Source organism: Seriola lalandi, unplaced genomic scaffold (assembly GCF_002814215.2).
Source record: "Seriola lalandi dorsalis isolate HSWRI2012SDOR001 ecotype SW California unplaced genomic scaffold, Sedor1 jcf7180002054353, whole genome shotgun sequence".
Taxonomy (NCBI): domain Eukaryota; kingdom Metazoa; phylum Chordata; class Actinopteri; order Carangiformes; family Carangidae; genus Seriola; species Seriola lalandi.
Window position 1 is genome coordinate 308,394 of NW_019524906.1, and position 23,415 is coordinate 331,808.

General features: G+C 40.5%; 1 protein-coding gene across 1 annotated transcript; it reads right to left on the reverse strand.

Moving 5' to 3' along the window:
- Nucleotides 1-3,169: 3,169 nt before the first annotated feature.
- On the reverse strand, nucleotides 3,170-19,950 carry st6galnac5b (ST6 (alpha-N-acetyl-neuraminyl-2,3-beta-galactosyl-1,3)-N-acetylgalactosaminide alpha-2,6-sialyltransferase 5b). Its single transcript, XM_023408058.2, has 5 exons — nucleotides 19,707-19,950; nucleotides 18,958-19,185; nucleotides 10,426-10,835; nucleotides 8,954-9,061; nucleotides 3,170-7,382 (listed from the first exon to the last, which is right to left on the reverse strand). The coding sequence occupies exons 1-5, from the start codon at nucleotides 19,725-19,727 to the stop codon at nucleotides 7,139-7,141; spliced, it is 1,011 nt and encodes a 336-aa protein (XP_023263826.1). The 5' UTR covers nucleotides 19,728-19,950; the 3' UTR covers nucleotides 3,170-7,138.
- Between the last annotated feature and the right edge of the window lie 3,465 nt (nucleotides 19,951-23,415).

Below are 23,415 nucleotides of genomic sequence, written 5' to 3' on the forward strand. Positions count from 1 at the left end.
ACAACTGAGAATTAGAGGACAGCTGTCAGTTCCTGGCCTGCCTCCCAGATCACCATGTCACATAGCATCAAAACAGACATCGGGGGAAACTAGAGGGAAACTAGAGGGAGTAGTGTTTTGTAACTCAGATTGTCAGATTAAATCTTAGATCTGACCTTTATGAAGGCACGAAGCTCTGATAAAGACTACAGCTGGGCAGCAAAGCCCAAACAGTTATTGTGGTAGGCGGAGGTTTGTGGCGCTTCCATCTATCAGAGGTTCAACAAGGGTGGTGTTCTGATTCCTCGACCACACTAACGCTGCTTGCTCCCATACCTTTCAGCATCTGAGCAGCATCCAGTGGCCCATCAGGTAAATAATAGGAAAATGTTCTGATCGAAGTCAGTTAACAAAAAAACACACAGCTGCAGCTTCTACAAATTCATTGTGTATCAAAGTCAAAAAGCCAGTGTGAAACAGTTGCAAAGTTGTGACTGGCTGTCCTTCAGTTGTGTTTGCGTTTCTTGGTTCACACACAACTCAGCTACTTTTAGACAGATGCATGTGAAACCATGTGCATGGACTTTGTGTACTTTTCCTGTGTTTACCTTTAATGGGCTTTAGCACTGGGTCCGCCAGCTTAACTTGAGGAGAGAACCATTTTATTAGCAGTGCTGTGCATAATGACTCACTTTTCTGTGAGGAGATCGAAGCTAAGGCAGTAGGACAGTCATGCTCAGAGAATTAAATGACCCTCGCAGAAAAACAAACATGCTGGTTCGTCATGAAGCATTCGGCTGCAATTAGTGCAGGGCACCATGGACTAAAGGGAGTGGAGGCAAATTTGATTATTTACCTCCATTTTAGGACATTTTGTAAACCTGAACAAAAAAACAAAGATTTTCCTTCAACTTTACAGATGCATGACACATTAATTGATTTCTGTGATAAAAGTATCTTAATAAGCTATTTACACCCATATTCAAGTGTGTTCTACAGTATCTTCATGAGTGCTTCGGCACATTTGCCGCCCCTACTGCTAAGTAATTATAAAATTGCAGAAGCAATGTAAAGAATTACCTTGAGTTGTTTAATTTAAAATTTAAAGCAGCCAAAACTGGTTCATGGTTCAGTTAAGAATTCAGAGGATGTGACATTTAGTGTCCATCTCATCCACCAGCTCTTGATAGTGAAAACACTCATGGATACACAAAGGACATAGAGGAGGGCAAACATGTAGCTACTGGCAGTGATCTCACCAAATCAAATTGGCTGATTGAAGAAGTGAGGCGCTGACATTTATCTAATGGGAATAGGATGAACAAGTGCCTTAGCGCTCTGCACCCAACCGGTGTGAGTAATGGCATGAGTAAAGCGAAAGTGGAGCACTCCAAGTTCACACATGCACCGACAACAAAACATTTAATAGTCACATCTTATCTTTTATTCAATGCTCAGTCAATGTTAGAGGCGACAGACAACTTAAATGCTTTATTCAGAGACTAAACAGACCATTTCGACATGTATTGTTTGGCTGACAATAAAGATGAAATATATAGTTCACTTCATATACCAACCTTAGCTCCTGAGCTACGCTGACTGTATTCGAGAGCAAGGTGTTGTAAGACTCAGCACAGAGGAGATTTTGTTGAGAACAAAAAAAACAAAAAAGCTGCAACAGCTGCAACAGATTTGGAGCAGAACCACAGAATGTCAAAATATTTTATGTAGATAATAACAAAATATTGTTATGAGTCATTAGAAGTCTGTTTCTTTTATTGTTTTTCCTTTATTTTTTTTTCATTTTTTTTTTTTTTTACAATTTCCACCTTCAGTACTAACAGTTCAACTTTGTTCTACTCTTTCTTGCAGTTGGTCTTTTACAAAGAGCAGGCTGCGGCACATAATAGTGTGAAGATCGCCAATATAATGATCTAATTGTCCATGTGCTGTGGCTCGTATCGTGTGGACTTCCTGGCTTGTCCTACTGGGGTGTCCCCTGTTTGGTTCTGACTTGAGACCTTTGTCAACCGGCGAATAAACATGAAGAACGCCTCAAAAATAATGTTGTAAACACATGGACAAAAATATGAATGTGCAAAAAATCTAAAATAAAGTATGAACATATATTCAAAACAATGTCTTTGTCATCACTTTCTCTGTGTCACAATCCGCGGCCTCAGTCTCCCATCAGCCCACTTCTCCTGCTCCTTTTCATTCCTCCCAAACCATGTTTCCTCCCCAGACCTGCTGTTCTCCTTCTGCCCAGCAGATGCTCACAAACCTTCTGTCTCTGTATCCACTTGCTCATCTGTTTTCCATTTTCCATTTCCAGCCCTTTGTCCCCAGTCAGTGTCAGTTCGTCTCATTTTTGTTCCTGCTCTTGTCCTTGCTTATGTTCCAGTCTCTGTTCCCTTGTGTTTCCCTGTGTATCTGCTACCCTGCATGTAGAGTCCTGTTGTCTACATCTGCCTGCTCGCTGCTCTGCCTGTAAACCTTACACCTTATATCAAAAGCAACTTGCACTGCATAAGCCTGCCTTTGTGTTTGCATCTACCTTCCTGCCTGTGTTGCTTCAATCAGCCGTGACATTCTCCCCCTTTTTCATGTCCTCTCAGTGTCCCACAGGCGCAGGACTGTAGCTGTGGTTCTGCAAGAGCAATGCAAGCAATACAGCAAGATGCAACGAGTGGAGTTCATGCTCTTTAGGAGATCAAACAGCTGCCTGTGTATCATCACTCAATTAGTAATCCATGCCAAAGATAGAAAGCTCTCTTCAAGTTTGTTTTTTCAGGCTTAGGCTGCGTAATTAGCAAGAGCATTTAAACTTCAGAATAATTGCTTATTTAACCTTTTTTTTTCCTTAAATATCAAATATATTCAAAGTGTAAGAAACTTAATAGAAAGTAAAATGTCAACCTGGGAAAAAAAAATAAAATAAAAAATCGCTACAGCTAGACAGTTATGTCCAACAGTGGTGTTTAATTAAAGATAATTACATTTCTATTTAATTAAGCTGTAGCAAGCAATAGAGGATTTTCTATTGTCACTGTAATTAAGTGGGTAGAGATTTTTGAAAACACCATGTGGTTGATTAAAAAACAGAATCCACCTTCTGAATAAAGATGAAAGAAAGCAGCAGAACTATTAAGCCCTCAAGGCCAAAGAGACGACCACACACCAGCCAGTCTGCGTCTGAACCAAACACTGTTTTATTTTGCTCTTTTCTCACCAACATCCACACTTTTATGTGATTTCACTTTTACGCATTATACTATAACACACAATCAAACTGCTACACCTCTACCTTGTGTTACATATTACATAATTACATCTGTATCATATACACAACAATTTTTTTTTTTTTTACAGTAACAAAGACAAGTTTCTCAGTGGGTTTAGGTTGTAGATTCTGACTAGAACTTGCTGAGTCCAGGTGAGGCCACCAGGTGTCACTGAAGACTCACAACACACACACACACACACACACACACACACACACACTTGAATTTAAATAAATAAATAAATAAAAAGGTTCAGTTTAACCACTTATTATAATGGATGCTGGCTATGAAAAAGACTTGAATTTGTAAAAGTTGGCGATGATGAGACTTGATGAGTGAACCCGAGAGAACTCATACATGAATTCTTATCTCTGGAACAATTTGCCGCTGTAGGATGAGGGTATTTTGCAGGCTTGCTGATAAAGCTCAGCTGGGATGAACATGGCAGATCTGTGAGTCAGGCAGTTTCAATCACTGGGCTTATCAGCAGCAGGTATGTGTGATATGTGTCACACTGCAAAATTACTGCAGAGGAGACTAAACTGTGAGTTTGTGCTGCTGCTCTGTCCAAACTGATGTCACAGCCAAGTTAAGCTGGAGCATCAGCAATGGAAATTTAGGAATTTGCAGATTATGTCGAGGTTTGTTCTTGAAGAAAGATGCAAAGATTTATTACATCTCACACTGTTTTCCGATTATGTTGGAAGTATTCATACCTAAAACTGCTGTAAGCCCTCATTAAAATATCACTTGATGCAAACCAAAGTTTTTCCAGTTAATGAGAGTAACATTAATAGCATAAAACAGTAAATCACGTCTTATTGTATAGTACTGCTCAGGACAGACTAACTCAACCATGTTGTACTAAACAATTAACCACACTAGAAAACAATTGTCACATTGTAACATCTTGTTGTATCATAAATACTGATTGAGTTTTTTCATCTATAATACACTTCTTAGAAATCAATAAAAAAGGAATCTGGTGAAAGTCAAACAAATTCACAGGTCTCCAATTTATTTAGATGTTGCTGACTAATGGTAAATGTTAGAATCATTTGAAAATGGAAGTGTCAGGCGCACTCTACTTATTTTCCTACAGAAACATATTGAACCATGACACCACTATTTGATATTGAATTCAAGTATGAGTTTTATCAATCATTACACTCTAAAACCTTGTAGGAGTATTTTCTTCAGTTTTGCAGTTTTGTATCAAGGGGCTCAAGTAAAACATTTTGGGACACACGTTCCAATAAATACAGGAGTCATGATGTGTCTAAATATATAGATCTCAATTCAAACAACGATGCCTGTATCACCCTTCTCCAAGCACTTCAGTATCCTTATTGCCTCTTGACGGTTTCCAAGGTCAACGAAAATAATGATGTTGCCTCAAGCATGCGTTTCAGACAGCGACAACAGGCTCATTTGCAGCCTGCTTGTCCTTTGAAGCCTTTAAAGCCTTTAAAATCCAACCTTTCTACCTGAAGGGCCACTACTTGGTGTGCAGAGCACACAGCACGGATCTGAGGAGCAGCCAGTGCACTTAGCATGACGCCACAGCTCTGCATGGGCTTCTCTCAGAGCACCTGAGAGCTTCAACAACATTAAGATTCCACCTGAGTGCCGGCTCCAGTGGTAAAACCTGAATTAACACAGAAACAGGCAGCAGTCAAAGCCTTTTTTTTTTTTTTTTTTTAGCACATCTTGGATTCTGTGGTAGCCATGCTGCTCCCCTTGCTCTGGAGATACGGTTGGATAGCACAGTATAATCCCTTGCTAACAACCAGCACCCCTCTGTATGCTGAAGAGGCTGAGACAGAAGCCTGTGGGTCAGGATTGAAGAGGCTGCTTGGGACACTCGGATGTAATCATTTCTATCAGTATTACAGAGGCAGACTTACTCTGTAGTCAGGAGAAATGCCTTTGAGGGCTTGTTCTGACATTTGGCTTTAATTACAGGACAAATCAGGGCCGCAAGTGTCAGACACATGGCTGGAAGGGCCTTTCTGAAGGGCCATCTGTTCTGAGCTATAGCGTTTTCTAGTGGTGGTTCAAAGATTAAAATTTTAAAAACTGTTTTAATTTTTAAAGTTGCCAAATATATTTTTGCCCTGGTTTCAGTGATCACTGGAACTATGGATATTTTACTGAATAGAAAAATTCAGCCAAGATGCACATTACTTCCAGGTAGGGCTGTTGATAGGATTTTAGAAATACTGATGCCAGGAGTTGAAATTACCCAATTCTTTTAGATTATTTTTATTTTTGACCAACCAAATTTTCACCTGATGTATTTTGATTCTTTTTTTATATTGTTTTATTTCCCCAGATGATGGTCTAAAAGCTGTTTAAAGCCTTCTTTAGGAATGTACATCTGGTGCTTTTGTTTTAAATTTTTTTAGTATTAATTACTACTTTTTATAAAAATGTAAATATTGTGTCTCTATTTTACTAGAGAAAAAATTCCAGGTGCCCTTTAATGTCACAAGTCATCAGCAACAATGGCTCATATGTTCTGGTTCCTGCATTCCTTTAAATCATTTCTGGACCTAAATATTCATTAAGTTTTCTCATACCATATAACAAAACAAGAGCTGAAAAAAATTTATTGATTAAAGGATTAGTTGATCAATAGGAAATGAATCACCAACAATTTTGAGAACTGATATAATTGTTGCAGTCATTTATCAAGAAAAAACACTGAATTACACTGAACATACAATCTGTTGTTTTTCTCTGTTTTCTATCATTGCACTGAAAACCTTGGGTTTTGGATTATTGGTTTAATTACTAATGAAAATAATCATTACTTACAGTCTTAAAACAAATCAATAGACCCAAAATCCATTTATGGCAACACTTGAACATCAGAACATCATTTGAATGTTACACTTTCGTGCTTCATTGTTAGCTTGGAGCTGCCTGTCCTCCATCATCATATACAGCTGCGAAACTGAGATTCACTTGAACAAGATCACTTAGAAAATACATGATAAAATCTGGTTTGGCTTCACTGACACTGATTATGTAGAGAAACATCTTCAACTCTAAGAGCTGCCAACATATTCTGTACAGTAAACAATACTCCTTCTCCCACTCCCTTTTTTGTATTGTTTTAGTTATATTAGTTTTTTCCCTTTAGTCCTTGAATTCCTTACAATATGTCCCTGCACCTGTCTATAACTGGCTTTCTGCAACATGACAGTCTGTTGCTGATGTGTATTATTGACTGTATGCTGTGCTGTTGTCGTCTTGTTATTCATATTGTCTTGTTGAAAAGGGATGAATGTATAAATTAAGGGTTGATAATAATAATAATAATAATGATAATGATATCACAGTTAGCTTTGAAAACACAGTGTATTATTTGTGTGCAACTGTAGAATATGAGTTCCTTCTGAGGTCATTAAAACCCCTCAGTCCCACCAACAATACTGAGGACATGACCTCATCATCGTCAATGAGTCTGTGTTGAGCTTTAATTTATGAAAATGAATCTGTCATACTCCAGTTATTGCAGTGGTGCACTGTCTCATCGTCTGTCCCCTCTTTGACAGCTCGAGTGTTATTAAAGCAGCTCTACACAGAGTGAAAAAACACACTTGAGCCATCCTCCATGGCTTTGATTCCAGTGTGAAATTCATCCTATTATAGTTACACTTCCAAAACATTGTTGAACCTTTGTGTTGCTATTATGCAATGATCCCATTCTGCCAAGCTGCTTAGGCAGTCGGCTAACAGCCACAACAGCAGCTTGCTCTGTCCTATTGCCGTCTCATGCATTCAGATTGGCCAGAAAGGGAATCTGCACGCTGGAAACTGTCCACACACATATCCCACACTTCTGCGGATCATATCTGGAGTGAGTGTCAGGATCCAGCTGGAGCTGGAGTGTACGAGCTGTTCATAGCGCCGATGGCGGCAGCGGGCTCCCAGTCTGGCTGGTAAAAGTGGATGTTGAGGGTTCGAGCCCAGTTTGCAAACACTGTCTTCTCCGTGATGAAGCGGTGGTGGCTCCCTCGTCGACTCCTCTCGTGGGAGAGATACATGGAGCACTCGTCGGGCCCCGAGGGCTCGTAGTAATGATACGGCACGGAGGGGTGGGAGGAGGACCTTCACGCAGAGCAGAGGAGAGGCGAGAAGAGAAGAGAAGAGAGAGGAGTAAAGCATGAAGAGGCATGAAAGTCAAAGTTTGAGGGAGGGATGTGGAAATAGCACGGATGTAGTTGTGAGATGAGGGGGGAGGAGTGGAGGGGAGGAGAGGAAGTGAGCCACAGTGGGAGAAGAGATGGAGACAGGAACAAAGGAAAACAGAAAGATCAGAAGAATCTGGGCTCACAGACGTGTTCATTATGCACCATCTTGTTCCTCTGATACTCTCAGTCGCACCAAGCTCAGTGGAAGACTCAGTCACATGGGAGTCACTTCAGTCTGGCCTGCATTTCTCTGTGTACATCCCAATGTGTCAAACAGTCCTTTGTGCCCATCTAGATTCATGTGAGAACAAATCATTCTCCTATATCCAGTGAATCTGAATGTAGCATAGACACATTCAAGAGCTGTATTTTGCATTTTCGGCCTGTTCAGTGAAATGTGTTATTTCTGTTATAAAATGTCAAAATGAATGCTTTCACTGGTGCTAAAATCACAGTCATTCACCAGCCTGTCTGCCTGGCAATAAAGGACTCTTGAATTTGTCACTGCAGGGAGTAGATGTTGCATTGTCATTACAAGTTGAAGACATCATTAAAGATGCACTAGACAAGATTTTAATGTCAAGGCACAGCCCTGTTGTCAGCACGCAGTAAATCACAGAGTGAAACTGCTCAAACAGGAAGTGACAAACTGAAAATTTAAGCCCTGAGGGGGAAGGCATTTCGATGGCGTCTTGGATGTATAATTTAACAGATGAAACAGGATGTTGCAGTGGGTGACTGCGGTGTGTGTTGTTGATGTCTTTAAAAATGTTTTCCTAATTATTTGTTTATTGGTATTTATCATTATTATTTGGTTTTTTTGGTGCCGCAGTGTTTCCATATAAGTACAATGAACAAGGCGAGATCATAATCTTTCATTTCATTGAAATTCAAGAGGTCATGTCTTAATCTTGGCATTCAGGTGGTTTAAGTCATATAAACACTGTTGCTAGGAAACTGTTTGTAAAAAGGGATGTTGCCTTATTTCCTTCTCAAAGATTTTGTGTTTTCTGCATTTCAATGTCAAACGCAATTGATTAACAAAAATAGTAATAAAAAGAAGCTTTCATTGGCCGCAACGCTTTTAAAAAACATCACCACACGTCACAACTCATGCACTCTTTCATATAAAATTCTCACTGAGGTTTTATTAAATGTTTTATGTACACATATGTTTTATGTATTTTTAGTATATCTAATGTTCTTCCATGTTTTCCCTGATTGCCAGACACATTTCCTTATGGGGATAAGAAAGTTTCATTTGTTGTATCAGAGTTTACTAGTAGCATGTAGTAACATTAAAATTTCTTTTTCATATTTGTATCTTCTTACTAAGGGGTCAGATGAAGTGCCAGAGATTTTCCCAGAGTTTCTGAACCTATTTCAACACATCCACCTGGCAGTTCTGATGAGGTGTACTGTCACCTTTAATGAAGGATTCCTCCAGAGTAACTTAAAACCTTGGATTGAAAAATAATCTGCTTCTACCTGCAGAAATCAGGTGGCACCATGCCATATACGTTGATCCTGTCACACAGCTCCAGGGCTATGGACATGGTGAACCAGCCGGTACTCAGCCAGGAGTTGGAACTCTTCCTGGAAGACAAGAGAGGATCACCGTGTCTGGTAAAACCACACTGGTATAGTTCAAATATACTGGGAGTGCATGGCACCTTCTAAGAAACTGACTGATCAGATGAGACAGTGTTAAAGATGCAAAGCCTTATTTTTAGATTTTACCTGATGAGTCATCTTCAGTACAGATGAAGGCAAAAAGAGTTAGTGCGAGACTTCTTTACTTCCTATGTCTTGTACCAAACAACAAGTCTAGTCTGTATTATTCAAACACTGACTATGCTTAAATGAAAGCTGAAGTGATTGGATTTTTCGTTCAAAAGCAACATCCACTTATCATCCCATGGCTCTACTGTTCACATGCAAATGAGTTTATATGAATAGCTGAATTCACATGAATGAAATGTCTGTTTGGTTCTCATTTTGTAAGCTTGTATTTAGTCAACCATTTTTCTACGGTGCAGATACCTGAACCACACATGAAAAGAGACATCATTTCCTAAATGAATAAAAGAAATACATTTGCCTGAATTACATGTGCCCAAATCTGTACAATTTATTCTGTTTGTTCCAAAATAAGTTCTACATCTACCTCAGCTTCCTGTTTCCCACAGGAGTGGTATATATATATAACATTTATAATGTATTGTTAATGCATGAGGATGACCTGTTGTCCTTGCATTGTGTACGTTGTGTTTTGGTCTTTGCATTGAGGCCACAAAAATCCTCCCTAAACAAGTATTTTACTTGGAAAATAATTTCATTTTAAAACATACATATTCGTCACCAGCCTGTCAGAAAAATAGTGAGACATAAAACTAAAGCGAGCATGGCTTGGCAGCTGTGGCACTTTGTTGCCTAAAGATCATGACGCTGCCGTGCAGAGTGGCCAACCACTCCCCATCAATACCACTTAAAGAAAAAAGTGCACTCACTTCACCCTCCACCACACTGATTAAAGCTTACACACCGTGTTGTTCTGTGCGTGTAATGACTGTGGAAACATGGCAACGTGCTTCTGAAAGGATCCAAATGAAATCAAAATATGATCTGTAAATGTGGTCCCGGTCGCACTACATGAGAAAATACTTTGCAGCGCTCTGCCTAAACCTGATATTAGTGGGATAACAGTGAGCTGGTGATATCAAATCCCACAAAAGCTTTCAGAGATAACAGATGAGTTTGTTAAGCCTTTCAAAAAGTAGTGTGGTGTGTGGTGTGCTCGCCACTAACTGCAAATTTCAAGTGGCTAAAATTGATGACAATTTTTTTATGTACGTGCGTGTTGGCCCCTTTTTTGTGTTTCTTTTCACCTGCACAGATGTGCTGTTTGGTTCCTTCAATATAAACCTCGCAAAGACAAGACCAATCCTGTGAGCATTTACCTATCAATGCCTGTTTCCTTTTTAAACAGTTCATCAAAATTGAGCATCTTGATCCGAGAAATAATGTAGACTTTCAGTTTGGGCAGCAGCTGGTTTAACAGCCTGAGGTTGTTGTAAACGTGGCCTTTTCCATCCCGTCTCATGCAGCTGCTTGGTCCCCAGAAGATGAACACCGTGTCCTGGCTGGCATTGAGCAGCTCCTGTCGGCTCTGCAGCACCCTCTGCAGGCTGGAGTGAGCAATGACACGCAGGCTGGTGCGCTGGCCAACATCCTGCTGATGGCGCACGCTGGGAGCATCATTCATACGGATGACGCACTCAGAGCGATCGATTTCTTGACCCCTTTTGCTCCCAGTCAGCTGACCGGAGCTGGTCACCAGGGCGCAAGTCCCGCAGTGCATCTTCAGAGACTGTGGAGGTGAAAGGTCAAAGGTCAGACATCACAGAAGTGTCAATTCAGAGACTATTGATGACAGGCTGTGAAACAGTACCAAAGTATGTTCTTACCAAGTTTTTAGAGTTTCATTAAAACCCTTTTAAAGGTGACAGTTTGACATTTGAAAGGCTATAAAAAGCTGAGGGTGTCTAAACAAGACTAACCATGTGTTCAGACAGAGGGTCAGCAGTGAGATTGCATTTACAGTCAAGGGAAAGACATAAGTAGATGCAAATTAGCATGGAGTGGTGCAAATTGATGCATCTGTGCGAGTTGAAAATGTTCCAGCATGTGAGAAAAACTTATTATTTTGTGGGGCTTAAGAATCTGCTTCATGCACATATGGAGACAAGAGTAAAAAGGAGAGAGTCTGGATGGAAATAACAGAAAGAACTGGCATTTGTGGTGAGTACATCTGCACAGGTGGAGTGTTTCATGGGAATCGATATAATTTATAATATTCACAGAGGTCAACTTCATGGCAGTGCTAGAGAAAATGCCAGGGAAAGTCAGCAGGGTTTATCCTCTGGGGACCATGAATATCTGAGCAGTACATCCAACAGTTGTTGATGTATTTCAATCTGAGCCGAAGTGATGGATCAACTGACCATCGGGATTATAAACAGCGCCAGTAAAATTATTGGGATGAAGAAGAAAAACTGGAATGTACTGTTTATACAGAATGCAGGTGAAACAGAAAGCTCAAAGACAAATAATGTCTGATCTTGTTCATCCTTTCGTAAAGAATTCACAAAACTGCCATCGGAAGACACTATAGAGCCACAATACCAACCAAGCATATTTACAGGAAGTCTTTTATACCAAATACAATAACATCATTCACACTGGAATCATGTCCATTATTTTTGTCTGTGTGTATGTCAATGTATTATTGTAATCTGTGTTGGAATGATGTGTTTTAAAACAGCCTGTGAAGCCCGAAGGAAAAAGTCCACATTCATGGATAATAAATGTTATCATTATTATTATTATTATTATTAATAATATAATTTCTCTATAATAATCTGTCTAGAGCCATGCTCACGGATCAAATGAATCTGCAACCTGTAACAATCAAGGTCAAGGCTTGCAGAGATCCCGAGCTGCCAAGAGGATAAACCAATGACCCTGAAAGAGTTTGCACATGTAGACACGGCAGCCATGTCAAGGTCACTTTCCACAAGCTTGAGGTAAAGCATCTCTCATAAGGCAGCCAAAAGTTTGGAATTTAATTTTTAGATTTATATTCATAGGTTAACATAGGTTTTTGTCAAGCAGACACACTATAATTACTTCAGCTGAAAACAGTCCTAATTAAAGTTGATAACCTGCCCTTTAATACCATGATTATTCTGTCATCTGCGTCCAAACAGGACCTGAATAAAGTGTAACTGGCACAGAATCGAGTAGCTCCTCTCGTTCTGGTCTGTTCTGTCAGGTATCCTATTATTCAGACGCATTGCAGATTATCATCGTTGACAGAAGAGCAGAGGCAATTCTGTGCAGTATTTTCCTTTTGTAGGAACAGCATGAATACACATAAGCCTGTATATTTATTCAGTCGAACACAGTCTGTGCACAATGTGCACTTTCAGAAAACAAGGAGTCAGAGTCAGAGTCAAAGTTGTCAGAATGTGCTCGTATATAAGATATCCAGATCACTGGGAAGATAGTTGAAGTGCGGTATGTAAGGTAGCATCCTGTACACTGCAGAGCTGTTATATTGGTTTGACCAGGTATTCATGTAGTTGTGTCCGACCACGTTTTCAAAGTTGAAAAAGCTCGGATTGAATGATCAAACTGCAAAAACCCAGACACTCTTCACATGAATTATTCCCAACCTTAATAGAGAGCTACATTGGCATTCTGAACTGTGCTCTGAGCTTCACACTCCATCAGGTTGTGAGGTGGGAAAATGTGTGTGTTTGTGTGTGTGCGTGAGTGTGTGCATACATATAGGTGATATTACGAGCGCCACAGGCTGTGCTGCTTCCACTGCTATATTTATAATACTCTCCCACTATCTCTGTGACCTCACACTGAATGATTGCCAGGTGTGTGTGTGTGTGTGTGTGTGTGTGTGTGTGTGTGTGTGTGTGTGTGTGTGTGTGTGTGTGTGTGTTGCCTTGTTTTACAATGATTGTCGGGTCCAAAAGATGGGCCCTCACAAAAATGTTGGGCCCAGTAGTCTTCATGGGGACCAAAGCTTGGTCGCTTATGAGGTCGTGGGTGAGGTGAGCTAAGGTGTGAACTGGGGTTATGTTAAGGTTAAGGTTTGGGTTAGGCTGTGCACAATGAATGGGAGTCAATGCAATGTCCTAGCAAGGATAGCTGTGTAAAGCTGTGTGTGTGTGTGTGTGTGTGTGTGTGTGTGTGTTCTTAAATCTTTGTGTAGTTTTCGATGTGGCCCCAGATATGTAAATATGCTATGTGCAATCACGTTTCTTTGGCAAGAGTCTGCAACTGTCTGAAAAGTGCCTAGATCCAAAACCAGGTGTAATCCCGTCTGTTCACAGAACACACATACACACACACACACACACACACACACACACACACACACACACACACACACACACACACAATCACAGTCTCTATGCATTGAGGAACAGGTATTTTCATGCCATAACACACTGCCATTTCCTGTAAGAGTGTGTTTGCACACTGTGCAGAGACCCCCTCCCTCAATAATGGGTAGGCTGGAGTGAATTACACGCTTCACTGCACAAATACACCCTCCCTGCCTTCGCCGGGAGGAAGAAAAATCCCAGTCCTTGTACCTTTTTCTTCTTCCACATTCAACAGCTAGAGTGCATTTTCCCCTCTGCAATGTCCAAAAAATTACTCCCAAGCAAGTTTTAATCATTTTAATAATCAGGGAATGCATTAAACTAGTGAAAGGCAATTGAAGATTACATGGTCAGTGTTGTGGTTTAAAGTGCCTGTGAAACAATAAACGTGTCCTTGACGGTGATTCTGAAGCTCCCTGTTTCTGGCAGCCTGATGATGCTGGGAAATAGCCACTTATAAGCCCTGTATCACAGTTGGAGGGGCTTTCAGAATCAGATGGAGAATATTTCAGATGGCTGGCAGCTGAAGATGCAACCCACAGACTGTTGCATGAATGAATAAATGAATGAGTGAGTAATCAAATGCATATTACAGGTAGCTCATAATCATCCTCCAATTGCCTCAGTGGTCCTTTGATTTCGAACCGACCAGCACTTGAACGCTTGCTGACTCCCACACACACATTCTCAGTCTGCACCTTATCATGCGGCCAGAGGGTCGTCGTTGATCAATAGTGCAAAACCTCGTAAGCAATACACTTTCCTGGATTAAGACTATTTAAAAAAGGGAACCGGTTCAACCTTAGGTGGCGGTTCAATGATGCAGATTGGACTACACAGAGCCATCGCATTAAGAGGGGCAGCAGAAGAAGAATAAGCAGTTAGGAATATGGCTCTGGTTCCAGTCCCAGTCAATTACCGCCCACACACAGGCTCCAAACTCATCAGTATGATCCTGTTTATACACTTCCCTGGGGAACCCGGGATCATAATTGCTTTCAGAGCAAACCCCATCAGTCAGCCTCTAATATTGCACCAGAGCTTCCAATGTGCCTCAAATCCCCCAGCCTCTGCCTATCCCCCTATCAGTTTAAGAAGGGTATATAGTACAAACCTAAAGGAAAACGACTTGCAGGGTCGACATATTTAGAGGTCAGCGAGGAGTCACGAGTAAAAAAGAAAAAAGAAAAAAAATGCCGCTTTTAACAAAAACACAAACACTGTCCCCCGATGGACTGAATGATGACATCCTATGGCATGGCACACTCAAGATTCTATCATATGATTACACACGTTGAATGATTTATGAAAGCTGCTCGGACGATGTTTCATTCAACTGACTGTAATTTTGTAATTTTGTGAGTAGGCTTGATTAATAACTTGTTTTGTGTATAGGATATATATATATATATATATACACACATATACACATACATATATGTGAGTGTGTGTGTGTGTGTTTTCTTACCTATATAATACATTTTTTTCAATATTTAAGATTGTTTTCTTTCCTTGTATATATGTGGAATACAGCATGAATATAACATGACAGAGTACACCCCCCCCCCACCCCCCCCCACCTCGGGAGAATAATTGTCCTATATCTGGGCATACAAGATGGGTGGTGCATTATCTATTTAAGATCATTGTTCTGAGAACTGTTTGAAATACTTCTGACAAAGGACTAGAGAGACCAAAATGTTAAGATGATCAGTAAATCACGAGGCTCAGCAGAGCAGTGTGCGGGATGTTTTTCTTTTCAATCTTTAATGTCAGACATCCTCAGATATAAGCAGTGGTGGCTGAACATAAAGACTCGGCAGTGTTTGCTTACAGAGGCATAAATGATTTAGATGCTGATCATTATCATTACAGTAACTGTACTCCTCCTAAAGTGCGTGGAATTAGGGTAATGGCTAAATTGAGAGCAGAGGTGGATTAAGTGGCACCTGCTCTGCGATGTGAGGGCTTAACGATCAGCTCTGCTTCCTTTTCTCAGAGGCCAATTAATTACACCGAGACCCTCCGAAAAGCTGACAGCTCATTAAGCTCCTCCTGGTGACATACATTCAAGTCGAAGTCCCAAACTTGCTCTGCTCTCAATTTGAGGGAATAAAGGCGAGATAATCAGGGCGTCTGTCCTTCCCTTCTTCTTCATCCAGTCGACCTCAGACAGAGAGAAAGCGAGAGAAGGATGCTCCTCAGAGGACGTAGCCTCGTTAGCAGCGAGCTGATGGAGGGGATGTGAAATAATGTCGGGATGGATTCCGCGTTGACTGAAATAAAAATCATGTTCATAACACCTGGCTCGTGCCATTCACCTAATCCATCGAGAGGTACAGATGTTATGAATTAATAAGAGAGCATAGTATTTCTTAAGGTGTATTTAAGACATGACTACAAATTGGGCTATGTAACATCACTCTGAGGATGACACCTGATAATATAATCTCTTCTGCCAGGTGTGCTTTGAGTGGAATTAAACATTTGCATATCCTGGGAATTCATCCATTAAGTAAGCTCTGCACAAGGATGGTAGGCGTAGGTAGGAAAATGTTCTGCATAACTGACTTTCTAATGACACCGATTTCTCTGAGGCTGACTGCGTCACAGGCTGTCAGAGCACAGAAAGGTATTGCCCATAATAAGTAGGTACATCATAAACTGGCACAGGCACACAATCCACATTCATGCTCTCACACTGGCTTTGTGATTAGAGCGTGTAAAGGCCAATGTAGATTGATTCTGCTGACAGATCGTCAAAGGTCAACATCTCTTTAACAGGAATCGGCAAAACATCGCAGAGGGAGAGGAGGAAGGAGAGGAGCGAGGGAGAACAATGGAGCGGGCTGTCGGTTTCAGTGTTCAAACTCGAATGTGCGCGCGTGTGTGTGTGTGGACGTGGATGTGTGTGTTTGAAAGCGTCTATTCAACTCTGCAGCTCTAATTACTGTAGCTTGTCAAAGAAAAGAAAAACACACTAGAGGACATCTCACAAAAACCTGCAGACATTGCAGAAGGCAGACAGAGAGAAACAGAATAAACACAGAGACTCCGAGCCAGTCGCTCAAAATATCCTACATAAATGTGCACCATCACTGTGAAGTCTGATCTCACAGCGTATAGAGTTGTGGGTTTCAACACTGCTGTTTTCATTTCACCATTAAGCACCGAAAAGACTGAAGGAAAAAGACAAATGTTGAGCTTTTGACCCTCAGCCACATGGAGCAAGATAGTCTTAGTGATTAATGTGTGCTGGGTGTTTTATGACTTCTTGGGTGGGATATAAATGAGCCAAGCAGCCACAGACCACCATCCACCTTAGTGAAGTTACAGCCTATGCAAACTAGAAATGCACATAAGTTAATATACGCCATAAACAGCATCCAGCAGGCACATTAGATAGCGCTCACTTCAAATTTTCAAGCATCCCTGGCTCTGATGAGAACATAAAATTCTAACGTGTCTGGGCATTTGCATGGGCTTGTCTGCGTGAATGTGTGTGTGTGTGTGTAAGTGTGAGTGTGTGTGCACACTGTAGTTGAAGCCAAGATTCCATCCAACAGCAGCATCAACAGCAGCAGCAGACCTCACATGACCCTGAAAGGAGGTGCACACACTGATCCACCCCACTCCACAGATCCTACAGCAGGGGTTGAGTGACATGAAACAGTATGAAAATGTCGCAGTGTGAATCCATCATGAATCAGCCATCAACCAGGAGGAGGTGGACAGCCAGGAGAGACTGTGAATAATAAAGTGCCTGCACCGCCGAAAACTCCAAATTGCAGCAGCTGCCGCTCACTTCTCTTAAGAGCTCCTGAAAAAGCTGGGAGATGAATGTTTCTTTTTCATTGAGCTTGAAAGGATCTGATGGGGGTAACTACATCTCTGAACTTAACGTGTCCAGCGAGCCTGAGCCACATCAAACCTCTCTGCAAACCAAATGTCACTCATCATCAAGCAGTGAAAGGTGTACTGTAACCAACGCTTTTTTTTTTTTCTCCTTATCCTCTCCTACCCAGCGCTGCCTGAGCGAGGCAATGTCCTTTCCACTCTGCTGTGCTTCGCTGCATATCTTTTTCACTGAGGGGAGACGCGACGCTGCCTGACAGATCCGTCTATCTGAACGAGCGGCCTGTAACACTGCGCTGGGTGCGAACGATGGGGCCTCTGCGTTACAGTAACTATGATTCTGGTGCTTATATGACCAAGCGATTACAGCAGTGATGTCCTGAGTGGAGATTCATCCTGTTTTGAATGCTCTTATCGCTAAATATTTCATAGTGGACACATTAATTATGAATTAAGAAACTGAATAAACTACAGAGAGAATTTAGAGATGGGACTACCACAGCAAGTTCAGCTTCTGAGTCCACTGGGATTACTTTGTATTAGAGCAGCCATACAGGGAACAATAAAGCTGTAATAAAATCATATTTTATTCTTAAGCTTTCTCTAATCAACAGAAATTGCTATTTTTTTTTTTTTTTAACATTTTCAATAATTACACATACAGAACTTTATTTTTAATATTGAAAACGGCGTGCTGCTTTAAAAAGAAGAAAATGAAATCTAAAAATGTACACAATGTTCCACAAGGTTCCATGCTCAAACTCAAAAACCTGGGAATCACATTAAACTCTGAAGACAGCTAAGGACATAACAAGTACACAAGTCAGACGAAGACAGATTTTTCAGTTCTGCTTGAAACCGGCACAGCACCTGAAGCTTCAGAAATAAATTTTACATGCATACCTGAACTCCACATTTACATGCGAGTCTCTCTGCTTCACCTGGATGACAGCAGAATACTGATTAAGTGCAGTTTTTATTACACATGTGCATGAGTGCCAAGTGCAATCAGTGCTCTTTTTGATGGCTGGGAGCTGTAGGACACATATGCCCAAACTGATAACAAATATGTCCAAGATTCGATTCTGATCCTTGCAAGAGAAATGTTTCCAAAATCATATCATATATATTTAGTACGACCAAGTCCCATGTGCTGCTGTCCTTGTCACTACTATCTCCACCGTTGGTCTCCACGTGCCTCCTCCAAAATACTTTAGAAGTCACCAGCCACTTCTCACCTGCCAGCATGGAGCCAGCATTCATGGATTCATTCGATGCCCCCCACCATCCCCCACCCCCGCAAATTCCACTCTCCTCTCTGAGCAGACATCTAATGCACTGACAGGAACCTGACCCCTCACACCAAACACTACCACACAACCAAGCTGAGGTTTTTCTGGTAGTGGGTGGGTGCTTTTGCTTTGTGCAAGTTGAAAAGCATTTCGTTTTTGTCTTACAAAGAAGACAAACTGGCATAACCCCTGTTGAATATCATAAACTATCATACAAATCTTCCGCTTCACCTCCTTTTCACCTCATTGGCAGCTATTTTTGCGACTTAGTTTAGACATGTGCACTGAAATAAAATGCAAAATGTTTAAATGATTTCAAAGATAGAACAGGTCGATACTGCATGAGGTGACAGTCTCACAGTGTACAGACGGCGCATACCTTATGATCGATCACACCTGAGTACCCCTCAAGTGTTGATGCTGGGAGTCTCTGTGATCTCTCCGGCTTTTTTGTGGATGAAACAGGAGCATCTGAACGGTGGGAAGGTGATGATGAAGATGATGATGGTGCTGATGAGGAAGATGATCTGTCACCAGAGCTGCTGTTGTACACCAACATCACGCTGGTAACCATGGTGACGATGATGATGCCACTAACCCCTTGGCACTGAAGAGACACATGAAACACATGAAGTTAAAAACAATATCTAGTCAAAGAATTTAGAAAATTCTCCCAGTTAATGTCCAAAACAATGTCCATGAGCAGCAAGGACATAAGGGCAGAGAGAAACCACTGCTAATTAAATGTCAGCTTTGAAAGCAGAAGCGACACAATAATAACAGCTGCGCTCTCCTCATGCAAGCCTGCAAATGAAATGTCAGCTGTGCCACTCAACATGCTCCGTCAACAGGACAACATGTTTTAAAATAGCATTAGGCTGCTGAAATCAAAACCCCCCCCTCTGCAGAAATTAACTTTAGCTGGGGGCTCTCTTCTAGGGTTATCTTATAAAAAATAATATAAATACATAGGCTACTGTGAGTGATGAAAAGACAACACCACAAAGTGCAATTAGGGCACATAAGGCTACACATAATGACAGTGCTCAGTCTGTAACTCACTTCTAAGCAGCATAAACACAAAGGAACATTACAGTGACATTTCCTGCAGGTCTCATTCATATTTACCACTCTTATCTTCATCTTCATTTCCCCTCGTTCCCACTCGCAGATCGAGCCGTCATCCTAGTGGGGCCAAATCTTTCTCTTTCCCTCTCTCTCTCTCTCTCACACATACACACACACACACACACACAGAGCGTCGGGACTCTTCAGCATGCAACACTTGAGCGGCAGCATCACTGGGATCAGCGCCGTGCAGATAAAGAAAACGACGCTCCACTACTCTTTTCCCATGCTCTCCCCTACAGAGACGCCCTCACTCAGCCCTGCACTCCTCATGGTCCTAAATAACTCAACTTCCCAGCTTACAGGGAGGGTTGTAAGGTTCCCTGGGGGGGTTTCTTTGGATGGTACACACATATCTTTATTATAATGTACAGCACGCAGCAATGGTCCTCCTGTGGTCCATCTGTGTTTATAGTGATATGAATACACATTTGTATGAATCTGTGTATCTAACCATAATCAATTCATATAATTACTAAAATATATAGGTTACCTCTACAGATTATCTTGGCACAATAATCTATTAACTAGTCCATATTCTTAAAAAAAATGTGTGAATGAACAAATTTTTGTCACATTTTTTGATATCGTATGACAATTATCTTCAATGGGGTAAGTGATACATTCAGTCTTGGTGATCACAATGGGTAAGACAGATATGCTCATAGTTTAAATCCTCACAGTATATTCAGATAACACATAACATTTCAAACATGTTTGCTTCATAAATAAAATCTGTGCTTCATAAAATAAAGGTAAATGGTCAAGGTGATCTTCCGTCAAACTCTCACATGATGTTGTGTAGGGAATCGTCTGTCGCCATTTTTATATTGAACTAATGATTAGTTCACTTCAGTTGCGGACTTCTGTTCTGTGTGGAGATGGACGGTCTCATCTCCCATCTCATCCTCACGACTACACAGTGTGCCTGTGTTAGACAGAGGGACGTGTGGGATCTGATGTCAGGTATACTACAGTTCTGTGGGAAAATTCTTCACCTCTTGAATGAAAGCGTTGAATGTTTTGAGTGAGTGGTGGCCTTTTATAGGTTGAAGTCTTGTGCTGCACAGTATAAACTGATATGACCGTTGCACTTAATGTTTTCTGAATAGTAAAATGAAATGTGCTTCAGATATTGAGAAACTTTTATATTGTTTCCTTACCATTTCTCTTTGGTACTTCTGTTGACACTTAAAGTTATGATAAGATTACTGCAGTCCTTCAAAGGGTGTTAGTGATAATACCGAATATACTGACAAATGTTCTTGGAATAGTGCATCATCATTTTTTTTGTCATTCAAGTAGATTTTGGGACATCCCATTTAAGGACAGAAATCTATTTTTCTCATTTGTCACGGCAACCTGAGCAGCTAAAGCTCCTCATGGGAGACAGATTTGCTGGAAGCTGTAATCTAGTCAGGAGGCGATGGGAAATGAGGAACGAGTCTTTTTATAGACACCCTCTGTGCTGGCGTAACTGTGTTCATTTTATCTAATGTGTCTTTCATGTTCTAGTTATTCCTCAGCACGTCTCACTTTACAAACTGAAATATATCTGTTGGCTTTGTGGGAACTGGTCGGTAATTTATCTCAAAAACAACACAGAATATTGCAGTCAGACCAGATACTGTAAGGAAAATCAGGGTAGCCTATATAAAAGCCACAGTGGGAACAGCACATCTTCCCTTTTATGTTTTTGTCCCAGATATATTCACATCTAAACAGTGGCCTTGTTACACTAATTAGCTCTCTATCTGAAGCCAAATACTAATAGTGATTCATTTAGAATATGATGTGACACAAGATTAAAACATACTACTACAAAATGTAATATATGATACAATATATCAAACCACACCACGTGAAACAAGACAAACTCATATGAATTTTGACTTGGTGACAAGTCTAATTCAAGAGGGGAACATTGAAATTCACATAGCTCATAGACGTGCAACCTGTGACAAGGAGACTAGGTGCTTGGTTATGAAGGATCAGCAGCCAAAAAGGTTGGAAACCAGTAACACATCAGGAATGTATGGGAATATTAGCATAAAAGAAAGATATGTGAGTGGACTAAATAATGATCATATAAGAATATAAGAGATTATAAGTACACATATGCACATATAACACACACATGTACTGGGACAGTTACATGAAACACTAACAAACACAGAGAAAAGAAATCAACTATTATAATGTGAGTGGGAAAACCGACACATCCTAACCTAAAACATAATTTTAATGCATAGATAGACCAAAAATGTAACTTTCAGTTGGCTCTAACTATAAAAGACATTCCTACAGCTCTAAGTATAATTGTTCTGAGGTTTAAGAGTCAGGAGCAGTTATTTACTGATTCAACCTTCTGAGGACAACAGCCCTGAAACAGAGCTTATTATAGAGCCAAGTCATTTGTTGGTTTGACAGCGATCAATATGAGTTAAAATTCATCCTATGGGCCTGTAAATGGATTTCTGTGTGAAGTTATTGAAAGTGAAATAACATTATCTTTTCAATTCTTCTATAAAATGTTACGATAAAAGCCAACTTGCAGCATTTTGAGTTCGATTATTGTCGAATATCTGAAAAATTGATTATAATGACTTAATATCTAATGACGCTCTGTTGTGTTGGGGTGATAGAAGTTAATGTAAAATTATGATACAAAAAAATACATGCAGGTTGTAGGAGTATTAATTATTTCCAATAACATTCTCACTTTGTAAAGAACTCTGTTCCCTTTCTCCTGCCTCTTTAATGTTTTCTTTGACGCCATATGGCCATATAATTGGGAGAATAATCTTAATCACCAAATTATCTGTATCATTGAGGAGTAGTGCCTCATAATGCACCTCGTCATTATGAATTCAGGGGATTAGGTGGCTGGCAGTCCGTGCGCTTTGATTAGAGGTGTCCCTGAGGTCTCAAATGCATCTCAAAACACAGCTCTGGGGAGCACACACTGACAAGAGCAAGGCAAATGTCTGTGGAACAAAACCTTTTTTAATTAACTCCAACCTCCTATCCAGCGAGGTGCCAGACGGCTGTCTCCCTGTGCTGAGCCAAATACAATACAAGTGTGAAATATCAGCTCGGTTTGCACCTGTTTGCTATGCCAAAAGCTGTTTGTTGTTGCTCATTATATTATCCCTAACTTTAAGATTTGACGCCTCTGGGTGTCATTCAAGAAACTAATCTAACACTAAAAGTCAAGGTACTGCAACTACCCTCCCAACTTACAAGGCTGATTATGATATAGTGCTGTTACAGTTGTATATTTTATGTTATACCATACTGTCAAATGCCACATAGAAAATCTGGTTAATTTTTGTTTTGGTCTACATTATCAAAGATAAGATTTGATTTTGACTAATGGAAATTTGAAGGTTTATACCAAAGTGGACGCTATTTATAATATGTAAATTTTCCACATTAAAATGTCCCAAATGTTTCCAGCAATTCTCAAACCAAGAGAAAAACGTGATTTTAATCCATGGATGGTCTTACGATACATCCATGTTTTAATCATGTCATTTGGTCGTTGATCACATCCTCTATATACACAAGGGTAGGCGCTTTGGTTGCCTGCCCGAGGCTCAAAATTGACTTCTCTAGTTTTAAGACACATACACCTTGGTCATTTTCAACTATATATTTTAAGCTGATTAAAGATTTTAGGCATCGGACGTCTTAAGTTATCAGACAA

Bases quoted from the DNA above. Each gene is read 5' to 3' on its own strand.
- st6galnac5b (XM_023408058.2), bottom strand. From the start codon at position 19,727: ATGAAGATGAAGATAAGAGTG. The intron at 19,186-19,706 runs GTAAATATGAAT...GTGTCTCTTCAG, and splicing joins TGAAGATGAAGATAAGAGTG to TGCCAAGGGGTTAGTGGCAT. The intron at 7,383-8,953 runs GTAGAAGCAGAT...CTCTGCGTGAAG, and splicing joins GTGCCACCTGATTTCTGCAG to GTCCTCCTCCCACCCCTCCG.